The sequence below is a fragment of the Setaria viridis genome, chromosome 7 (assembly GCF_005286985.2).
Source record: "Setaria viridis chromosome 7, Setaria_viridis_v4.0, whole genome shotgun sequence".
Lineage (NCBI taxonomy): Eukaryota > Viridiplantae > Streptophyta > Magnoliopsida > Poales > Poaceae > Setaria > Setaria viridis.
This window is the reverse complement of record NC_048269.2, coordinates 20,909,094-20,919,722: the sequence shown is the minus strand read 5'-3', so window position 1 is coordinate 20,919,722 and position 10,629 is coordinate 20,909,094. Positions and strand designations below refer to the sequence as shown.

Sequence of the window (10,629 nt, the reverse complement as noted above, 5' to 3'; positions counted from 1 at the left end):
ACTAGTACTCCAACCTCACTTAAAAGCTATCAATACGGACGGACGGATGGAATAGCATGTTTTGTTTTTTTTTCCCACTTAAAAGTTTATTTCCAATCAACTCACAGGATCACATTCTTTTTGAACAAGATTCAAACCAGGATCACATTCTTTTATCTTTTTGGGACGGAGGAAGTACTATACATAAAAATGTAATATACATAAAAATGTAATTTATTTGAACCGACAAAATTTTTGGTTATTAGACATGCAGGGGCAGCAATGGATGCACGTTGTATGCATGCAGCATCACTTGCTTAATTTGCCCTTGCTCAGCAACCATTTGCACACGCTAAGGCCAGCGTCTGAACTTCACCGTGCAGAGGGGTATGCGTAAGACTCTTGCGCTGCAGATGACAGAAGTTTCTTCCTTCATCTTGGAGAATGAAGACAGAATTCCAAACAAACTTAGCTTGCTTATCGCTCACCGGAATAAAATTAAAAGAACTTGAGGAAATAATTAAACAGGCGTAAGTAATTAACATAGCACTCCACCTAGCCCTTACCGTGTCGTTCTAGCTAACTCACCACTCTAGTCAGTCGTAAACCCCCCACTGCCAGATCGGGCTGTTCAGGAAGTCGCTCATGTCCACGACATCAGCGACTCCCAGCATGCTGCGGAGCATGTCGTGTTCGTGCACCGACGACGCGTCGTTCGCCGCGGCCTGATGAGGGACGACAGCACCGCCGCCGTGCTGCTGCGAACCGTGGAGGAACATGTCGCGGTGCGCCACCGGCGCGGCCTCGTCGACTGCGCCACCGCCGCTGTGCTGCCCGCCGTCCCTGACGACTGCCACCGCGCCCTTGACGTCGTGCTCGCCGTCGTCCTCGGTCCCCTGCAGGCATCGGTAATAGAGCCTCATGAGCTCGTCGATCGAGCTGCGGTCCGCATCGGGGACACAATCTATGTCCGGCAGCGCCAGCAACGCCTTGCCGACGTCGACGCCGCCGCCGCCGCCGCCCGCGTTGCTGTCGCCCTCGCGGCCGACCTTGCGCTTGCGCTTGTCGACGTGGTGCGCCGCCGCTAGCGGGGAATCGACGTCACCGGCGTCGGGCCCGCCGTCATCGTCCTCGTCCTCCTCGAGCGGCGTGATCTGCAGGGCGCGCTGCGCGTGGCGATCGAGCGCCTCCTCCTGGGTGATGACCTTGGACCAGGTCTCGGCGTCCCTGGCGCTCATCTTGTGCTGCAGCCGCTTGGACTGCCACACGAGCTTGCGCATCTGGTCGAAGCGCGGGCTGAGGTGCTTGATCACCGCGCTCAGCAGCGAGATCTTCCAAGCCTTCTTCAGGTCGTGGGGCTTCCGGTACGGCGGTGGGCCCTGGTGCGCCTGGGCCTCGCCCTGCGACCCCCACCAGGTCTCCTGCCCCGTCGGCCACCACGGCGGCGCCAGGCCCCGGTCCAGCGGGAAGCTCCGCTGCGGGGGCTCGCAGTGTTGGATGAGCGCCGACAGCAGAGAGCCCAGCGTGCTGTCCTGGATGTCGTGGAGGCCGTGGAGGAACGACGCCGCCATGGGGCTCCCGGGGTCACCCGCCGCCTGGTGGACGCCGGACAGGAGCGCCAGTGGCCCGGCCTTGTCGAAGCCGACGTCGTCCTTCCACCAGCCGCGGAGGCTGTCGGAGGAGCCGGACACGGGCACGCCGGTCTCGTCCACGACGCCGTACACGAACCCGCGCGCGTTGCAGGCCTCCATCATCTTGAGCATGTGCCGGATCACGCCGTCCTGCGCCCGGAGCATCGCCTTGCGCCGGTACCGCGCCTGGGGCGTCTCCTCCTTCTCCTTGGTCAGGGCCTGGTCCCAGTGGTCGGCGCCGGGCTGCTGCTGCTGCTGGCCCTGGCCGGCGTCGGGGTGGGGGCGGTCGCGGCCGGAGCGGCCCTCGAGCTTCATGAGCAGCAGCTGGTCCTTCCACATGCGCTTCTTGAGGTTGGCGATCTCGATGGACTCGGACCCCGACTCGGAGTCGCTGAAGAACTCATCCTGGCTCTCCGGCTCCTGCCCGGCGGCATGGTCATCGACCTTGCCCTTGTCCTCGGTGAAGGCTTTGTCCATGGTGGTTGGTTTGCTGGCAGCATGAGAAGAAGGCTTCTGATAGTAATCGATGCTCTCGCAGTTCTCCATGGCCTCAAATGTGCGCGCGTGGCGACTGTGTACTGTGTAGTGATGCTTGCAGTGGGATCGGAAGTAGTGATGACTGTTGATGGAGAAAGGTGGTGGGGCACTGGGGACGACTCCATCGAGCCCCGCCTAAAAAGGTCCCGGCGAATCTCTGCGTGGCGCGGAGAATGTTGTAGAAGAACGCTCGCCGTGGCAGCGCCTCGGGGCCGGAAGGGACGCCACTGGCCGTCGTCGTCTTGTTACAGTTTAGGTACGCACTGTAAACCAGCGCGTGCACATGCGAAGGACGCGCCCTCACACTTTTTACCCCTGCTGCAAATGCTTGCCATCACAGGCCAAGCCTAGGCCTAGCTAATCGGCAGACGTGGGTCTACGGCGTGATCGATCTACCTGACGATGAATTAATGGAGGCCAGGAAGGCAGGTGCAGAGGAACCTCCGGGGCGAAGGAAAGCAGCAGCGCTAGAAGCTTCGTACGGCCGGCGAGGTGTGGCGAGCATTCAGCGATTCATGCGAAGGCGTGGTGGAGATTCGCCATGTCCCGCGCGCATGTCTCCGACGTACGGTGGACGCGATCCCTGGGAGAGGGAGCTTGCATGGTGCATGCGAGCCATTTGTGACTGTTTCATGCTGCGTTAGCGTCGTCGCTGACGCAGCGGAAGCTGCTTACAGACGACAACATACACGGTGTTTGGATACTTGCATTAAAATTTAGTTCGGATCACATGCAATGTTCGGATGCTAATTAGAAATACTAAATATAGATTAATAATAAAAATAATTATATAAATGAGGTTTAATTCGCTAGATGAATCTATTAAGTCTAATTAGTCTACATGTGATGCTACAGTAAATATGTGCTAATCATAGATTAAAGATTCATCTTGTGAATTAGCCCTCATTTATGCAATTATTTTATCATTAATCTATATTTAATATTACTAATTAGCATCAAACATCCGATAGCATCAAACATCCGATGTAACCAGGTTAAACTTTATGCAAGCACCCAGAATATTCTGAAAGCCAAACTTCGGCGTTGACTTATCTAGCTAGGTACGCATCGGGTTTCGCGACAGATATCGAAAGTTCGAAACCGATCGGTGCCTGATGCACATGAGCATTCGCCTTTGAACTTCTTTGGTCGATGCCAAGCTGTTGCTGCTTGAGCCACCCGTTCTGTTTCCAATCCTTTTCTGAACCGGAAAAAAAAATGGATGAGCATTGTCGCTCCATTAAGGAGGTGGTGGCTAAATATGCACGTCTTGGAGCTGCTGTTGGATAATCCAATTTCCAAAGACATCACATGATACTGGCGGGCGGGCGTGTCATTGAAAACCCCTATATTTATCCATGTTTATGTGTTTCAACTTTCAATTGTCTGAAAAATAGGATTTTCAATGGTGAGCGACGAGCTTGATCAGCAGCTCGAGCGACAAAAACGCTCGAAGAGGGTGGCAACAGTGGGAGAGCTACCGGATGAGGGTGCTGCCGCGTTGGTCAGTGGGGTAGGGCAGCAAATCTTGTTATAGGGTTATAAAAGTAGGATGTGATGCGTAAACTAGAGGAGTGAAAAATGAAGTCGTATGCAAATTGCCGTAAATGTTGTATGTGACTCAAATTCAAGTTTGATTAGGACTTCTATTATTGAAAATTGAGCGTTGAATCATACTAGGTGTAACTCCTACTTGCATGTACGAGGATCTTGGAGAGGACTATATAAATAAGGGAGTGGAACCTCTAGAAATAAATCAAGCTAAAGGCAAACACTAAGGTCTCATCCAAAGCTTGTGAAAGGTAATTAGAAGTGCTTAAGAGGGATAGGCTAGATAGTTCTGTAGTACTAGATTCTTGTACAGGGCAAGAATCGAAGGGTTCTAGATGGTCAAATAGGGTTGTGAGGGAGCGACAATCACTTGTACTCTTTTGAAGTTTTTGGAGTTGTGCTTAAAAAATTTGTAGTCGGCTTCGCCAAAATTCTATTCTCTTGTCGTGGTTGACTCAACACCGCCATCTAATATTTTCACGAAATTCATCTACATTGTTCTTGATACGGTGCAAGCTCGTGTCGTAGTTGCAATTTTCTTCTTTCTATCTAGATCAGAAGCTGCTGCACATAACGAGAGGTTGCAATTTTCTTCTTTCTAGATCAGAAGCTGCTGCACATAACGAGAGGTATCAGATTCTAACAGTAAACAACGAGAAAAGCATGCAATTGACGGATAGCGACCCCCTCACCTTATTCTCCCCTTCCGTAGATTATAAAGACGATGTCCAATGGACACTATGAAGAAAACAGTCAATTGACTAGTAGTGCCTCGCCATATCTCTGCACTTTTTTTAGATTTGAGTTCTCCCCCCTCCTTTCTTATGTCATAGTTTGACCTTGCACAGTCTTTATTGTAATAATTTGATCATTAATATCTCACTAGAACATTCGGTACGCGATGCGCGCCCTACTGTCATCCTAACATTAGGACTCCTAAATCAAACTGTGAAGCAGCACAACCAGGCTATCTATGCCTTCGACAATAGAGAAACTACCAAAGCAACGCAGCAGTGTTGAATTTCTTTGCTAGCATAATAATGCATCAAAACCATCCAACCAGTATAGCAACCCAAATCCACAAAGTAACTCAAGAAGCACTTGCTGCATCTACCATAGATGCATATCAGTATATCCAAAGCAGGTTCATGATGCTAAAGAGGATCGTAGTAAGTGACATAAAACATATAGCCGTCTAGCACAGCAGCAAGTTTTTGAAGTTTAAATGCTAGACTTTGAGCATCAGGCGATCAAGCACACACATAGCGCTGGTCGCAACTGGTAGAGTGCAAAATTGGCATGATCTCTCCTTCTTGCTATGCATCCTTGCTTGGGCTGTAAAGGGGGAAAGAATCATTAAAAAACATTTCCCTCGGTACTGTAATGAGGACAACTACAGAACTTGTTGCTTAACTTCATCCTAAACATCAATAAGAGGAGTGCAAGCCTGAGAGTAAGGCGGAGCAAGGAATTACCTAGTCTTAGCAGTGTCATCTGCGCTGCCATCACCCTCATCGTCCCCTGCCCCTTCATAGAAAACAGCTTCTACCATGTCTTAGTTTTGTGTACTGGATATAAGTTTTGTGTATTCTATGTACGAAAAAAAATGCAAAGAAACAGGCTGTTGGTGAAGCCAACCTTTTCCTTGTAACACTCTACCATGTCTTAGTTGTAGAATCACCAGAGGCATCTGCACCAGTAGGAACAGCGCTACTCTGCACGAAATCATACCAAAAGAAGCAATGAAGATCACTGTGTAACTCAGTTACTCAAGCAGCCAGCACACATACAGACCACTGCAACATGTTTAAATCAGTTGCAGTTGCTCTCTTTTCTTTAATAAATCACATATGTTTACTACTTGTCTGCACAGGCATATTCAGATGAAAGTTCTAAGCCGTAAATCATGTCAGATTGCAGATACAGACTATCTCATATGTATCACATTAATTCTAACCATAACAAAAGAAGAGACTATACCAAAAGCAGGAAATTGAACCTAGCATTGCAATGTAATCCCTTCCTGGAGGTGGCCCATCAATGACCTAAGCAAGAAAGATACAGATAAACATGGTAAATCATGCATCCCTGTACATATATATCTCAACTCAGATGAAGTATTTAATTTTGGCCAAAAGAGTGGACATAATGCAATAGAAAACTGCATGTTATTATACTGTAACAAGGAGAATAAAAGTAATCAATTGCACATGTATTGGAAATCAATTTTCTTGTCTCACCCTAGCTACACCACAAGGCGAGCGAGTAAAATATCATGCTGTTGGATTAGCACGAGCGTGGAACTATAAGAAGCAACCGGTCGTAGTTAACAACAACCCCAGAATATACTGAATCAACCATCAGTAGCTTTAAGACAAGACATCTAGCTCCAAGCCATGAATCAACCATCATGCACTTTATATGGATAGCACTAACCTGCAGGCATATGACCTTTTTTCTAGCAAGAGCTGAAATGCCATCACCTAATAATGCTGAAAAGTGATATGTTAATATTTTGGGTTTCCTTAATTTTTCATCTTGCACATAGACTTGGCTAAGCTGATTGGTTATTGGTTCTTTTTCCATTCAAAAGATTCCTTGCTCTCACAGTCTCACCATTGCATAGCATGCTGAAGCAAAGTTATAAAGGTTAATAAAAATTTGGACTATAGCAATCAGTTTGCAGATATTACAAATTGTGCTGTTATTCGCATTCACATTGTTTGAACCGACATCATGTACAATGATATGTAAATATGATTGACCAAAACACCAAGATGGCAAGTGGTCGAAACATTATTCAGTTTTGGCCTCCAGTTCCTGCAGCAAACTAAAAGGTGCAGTCCACATGAACATCTGTTGGACGCTAGCCTGGTGTGGCATTTCATCGAACTGGGAGTAGTATCCATGAGACCATGATATGCCTCAGCAGGAACAAAGTGGTGTCCCTCTCACTTGAAATCAACACCATCAACAGAGAGAGTGGCCCAGGCACGGCCTGTGGTATGGGCCAGGTCAGCACGGGCACGACAGCCACCGTGCCAGGCCGTGCCTGGACCGGGCCAAAATTCCGTGCCGTGGGCCAGCCCATGTGTCACGGACCATATGGCCAACAATACTTGTACGACAGGCAGGCTCTGCCGACACGGCCTTCTCAAATCGCAATCACTAGCACGGAGAAATCAATGCCAAGTGGCACGAGACCGCATCAAAGGCAAATGATCTGACGCAGACACACAACTAACCTCAGCCGCGAGTCAAACACGAACTCCCATCGGCCATCGACAACGCAGCACAGAGGCAGCAATGGGAGCCTGAAGAAACGGTGGCTAGCTGGGTTTATTCTCAGAGATCCATCTGGTCGTAGGAAAAGGAGGCGGAGAAACCTCCACAGGATGCACGAACGCGATCCGACGAGATCACGCACGCCTGCACAATTATTACATGCCGCCCGGGGCACATCCGCACAGCGGCACAGGGCAGCAGCTGATGAATTAATTAAGCCAGGGGAGCTTCGGCCTACAGCGCGGTGGCAGCGGCCTCGACGTCGTCCCCGGCAGTAGCCGCCGCCGAGCGCTTCTCGTGGCACTTGTCGACGGTCTTGTAGAGGCGGTAGGGCGGGGCGTCGGTGGCGAGCCACTGCTCGACGGTGAAGAGCTGCTGTGCGCATCCCAGGTGCGGCCCCGTGGACGTGACCTCGACGTAGTTGCAGTACCAGCCGTGGTGCGGGCCGGTGCCGTCGGAGGTGAGGTTCATGGCGCAGGGCGCGGCGCGCATGCAGGGCCCCCGGCCGCTGAAGATGTCGAGGTTGCCCCGCTCGTAGTAGTCGTGGCCGGCGCCCATGAGGCCGCCCCACCGCTCCAGGTCCGGGATCCGGATGCCCGACCCGTCGGCGCCCACCAGCGTCACCCCGATCTTGGAGTCCGTCCCGCCCTTCCAGATGGACCCCGTCCGCACGTACACCGTGTACACGCACTTGTCCTCCGGGTCCCGCGCCACCACCTCCGTGACGACGGCCGCCGCCGCCGACGCGCACGCCTGTTGATGGGTGTTATTGGATGATGGTGAGTGAAGCAGCGAACGACGACGCACGCGCGCGGCGAGTGGCGCGAATCGATCAAGCGACGCCGTACGAGTTCAGATGCGGAGAGAGCGTGATATATAGCAGTAGGTGAATGATCCATGAGCTTACCACGGCGCCGAAGACGACGAGGAGCAGGCAGGGGGAGAGCTTGGCCATGGCCGGCTTCGATCGCAGCGGATGAAGCTTAGGAGTCTGCTGAGCTGAGAGAGGTAGGTGGTGGTAGAAGAGACACGGTCGTCTCAGGCTCACAGCGCAGGAGCGAGTGGTGTGGCTGGTCTGTCTCGTGGGGCACTAATATGGGGGTAGGGGGACGACCCCACCGGACATTGACACTTGGGGGGTAGTAGAACGCTTAGCTACTTGACGACGGCGAGCTAGTTTTAATTTGGATCATGGCCGCAGAGGAGGATCCAAGGCGGCATATCCTTCCACGGCTTTCTTCTGTTTAGCATAGCAAACCTGCGAGAGGGAGCCAGAGCCAGGCCCAGGGCCCCCCGATCGGCGAGATCCAGGCGCGTGCACGTGAAACACGAGTACACGACGTTGGCAGTAGTACCATTTACGATTGGAGTTGTGCTCGGGCTCGTCGGCGTTCGCTGCCACCTGCCAGATCCATGACGCGGTGTGCGAGCGTTTACTACGCGCCTCGCGGAGTCACGGTCAGCCGGGGACCCTCGACATTATTTTGGCCGGCCCGGCAGGGTCGTGACAGCAACAGCCGCTCGGTTAAACAACGCCGTGCCCGCGCGACCAGTAATGCACTATGTTCCCGTCGCGGGCAGAGCGTCTTCAGCGATCGTTTCGGGGCTACGTGGCGAGGCAGCACGTGTTCCGGAGTAGTTGGCTGGCGGAGATCGACGGCGACGCAGGCAGCGGATGGTGCCCATCGGGGAATTGTTTGGGGGGGCCAGAGCGCGCCGGTCAGCTGATGTCTCCACCACGCCGTATGGGTTGATGCAGTTTCAGACATCAAACTTCATTTTGATGTACTCGTTTTTTTCCCAATGCAGTGTGCGTGTGTCACGACTCACGCGTACAGCTCGGCTACTGGTTGGACGTTTCGTCGATGACTTTACGACGTGCCACGCAACACTGTATAAAAAGCTGGCCTGGCCTAGCTCTGATTACACGGAGAAGAGTAAGAATCAAAGGTGTGGATCACGAAGACCGATCGAGCAGATTCATTATTCCCGCGAAACCCCCCAAAAACGACAGAAATGACACCACATGAGTAGTTAGAGTTGTTTGGATACGTTACATCGAACGTTCGGATGGTAATTAGAAGGGTTAAACATGAGCTAATTATAAAACTAATTGCAGAAGTTTTTGGCTAATTCGCGAGATGAATCTATCAAGCCTAATTAATCCATCATTAACAAATGGTTACTGTAGCACCATATTATCAAATTATGGATTAATTAGGCTTAATAGATTCATCTCGCAACTTAACCTCCATCTGTGCAATTAGTTTTATAATTAACCTATATTTAATACTTCTAGTTAGTATCTAAATATCCGAGATGTGACCCGTGAAACAAACACCCCTGTAAGTTACGGCTAACCACAGTGACATCTGACGTATGACATCCGGTCCCGGCAGCACCATAAACCAGTTCACTCCTCCGCCGCGTCGCTCTTCCCGCAGACGCTGCGCTCGGCGTGGAGCTGGTACGGCGGCGCGTCCGTGGCGAGCCACTGCTCGACGCCGAACGCGGCCCTGGCGCACGCCGCGCGGGGCCCGGAGGCGGTGACCTCGACGGACTTGCAGTACCAGCCGTGGTGCGCGCCGGAGCCGTCGGAGGTCAGGTTCATCCCGCACGGCGGGGACGGCAGGCAGGGTCCCCGCCCGCTGAATATGTCGAGGTGCCCGCGCTCGTAGTAGTCGTGGCCGGCGCCCATGAGCCCGCCCCACTTGGCCAGGTCCGGGATGGTGAAGCCGGCGCCGTCGGCGGCGCGGAGACCCAGGCCGATCACCGAGTCCGTCCCGGCCTTCCAGATCGACCCCGTCTGAACGTAGACCGTGTACACGCACTCGTAGTCGTCGGCGGTCGTCGCTGATGAGCTCTGCAGTGGCGCCACTGCCTGGACCTGCCGGACGCCCGCCGGCGATCTTGATCCGGCGGCCTGCAAGCGGAACGGCGGGCAGAAATGGACGGTGAGGAGAAGATGCGCGGCGACTGCGACATTATCGCGACAAATTGATAATGCAAGGGCTTGAAATTACGTACCAAGATCACGAAGGAGAGGAGGATGGCGGAGGAGAGTGCCTTGCCGGCCATACTGATGAGCACCGCCAGATCCGAGCTACTGCCTTGCAAGGTGTGAGCTGATCGAAGAGGCTGATGAGCTAGGGTGATATATACACTTCAGAGCGAGTGATTCAGAACAGTGTGGATTGCTAATAGTTTTTTCTTCGAGGGAGCAGTCGAGCACGATGCTGGCACATGCTAGTGCACAACGCCACAACATGTATTTTATTTTGCAGATAAAATTAACTAGCTAGGTAGTTGCAGGAATGATGTGGGGATCGGAGATCATCAGAAGCGAAGCATAAGTTTGGATCGGATCGGAATTGAAGCAGTGACGGCCATCGATCATCATGTGGCGGCGTGGCGCGTGCACGGAGAACGGGGATCTAAATCTTAGTCAGACTAGACAAACCGGAACATGCTTGATCATGTGCTTATTGGACGACTTTAATTAATATGCATTAGCTTCTCTGAGCAAGTGGTGCGCAAGTGCACGGATGTAAATTAAAGAGGCGTCCATGTGATGGCCAGACTTAAGTCGAGTTTGTTCTTGCACCATGCAGGTTTCAGTTCTTCCATAATTCTTAGCTCGCGATGA

The 10,629-nt window shown here is 52.0% G+C and overlaps 3 protein-coding genes across 3 annotated transcripts; all 3 read right to left on the bottom strand.

Annotated features, from left to right (window-relative positions):
* Window positions 1–393: 393 nt before the first annotated feature.
* Window positions 394–2,804, bottom strand: LOC117863215 (putative ETHYLENE INSENSITIVE 3-like 4 protein). The gene has a single exon (XM_072295415.1). The coding sequence runs from the start codon at window positions 2,154–2,156 to the stop codon at window positions 576–578; it is 1,581 nt and encodes a 526-aa protein (XP_072151516.1). The 5' UTR covers window positions 2,157–2,804; the 3' UTR covers window positions 394–575.
* A 4,209-nt stretch (window positions 2,805–7,013) lies between these two features.
* Window positions 7,014–8,137, bottom strand: LOC117862372 (PLAT domain-containing protein 1). The gene is made up of 2 exons (XM_034745826.2): window positions 7,891–8,137; window positions 7,014–7,736 (listed from the first exon to the last, which is right to left on the bottom strand). Exons 1-2 carry the CDS (start codon window positions 7,936–7,938, stop codon window positions 7,218–7,220), a joined length of 567 nt encoding a protein of 188 aa, XP_034601717.1. The 5' UTR covers window positions 7,939–8,137; the 3' UTR covers window positions 7,014–7,217.
* A 799-nt stretch (window positions 8,138–8,936) lies between these two features.
* On the bottom strand, window positions 8,937–10,437 carry LOC117863226 (PLAT domain-containing protein 3). The gene is made up of 2 exons (XM_034746843.2): window positions 10,011–10,437; window positions 8,937–9,906 (listed from the first exon to the last, which is right to left on the bottom strand). Exons 1-2 carry the CDS (start codon window positions 10,059–10,061, stop codon window positions 9,397–9,399), a joined length of 561 nt encoding a protein of 186 aa, XP_034602734.1. The 5' UTR covers window positions 10,062–10,437; the 3' UTR covers window positions 8,937–9,396.
* Between the last annotated feature and the right edge of the window lie 192 nt (window positions 10,438–10,629).

Coding starts and splice junctions, on each gene's coding strand:
- LOC117862372 (XM_034745826.2), bottom strand. CDS start 7,938: ATGGCCAAGCTCTCCCCCTGCCTGCTCCTCGTCGTCTTCGGCGCCGTG. Junction 7,737..7,890: donor TCGTCGTCTTCGGCGCCGTG/GTAAGCTCATGG, acceptor ACCCATCAACAG/GCGTGCGCGTCGGCGGCGGC.
- LOC117863226 (XM_034746843.2), bottom strand. CDS start 10,061: ATGGCCGGCAAGGCACTCTCCTCCGCCATCCTCCTCTCCTTCGTGATC. Junction 9,907..10,010: donor TCCTCTCCTTCGTGATCTTG/GTACGTAATTTC, acceptor TTCCGCTTGCAG/GCCGCCGGATCAAGATCGCC.
- LOC117863215 (XM_072295415.1), bottom strand. CDS start 2,156: ATGGAGAACTGCGAGAGCATCGATTACTATCAGAAGCCTTCTTCTCAT.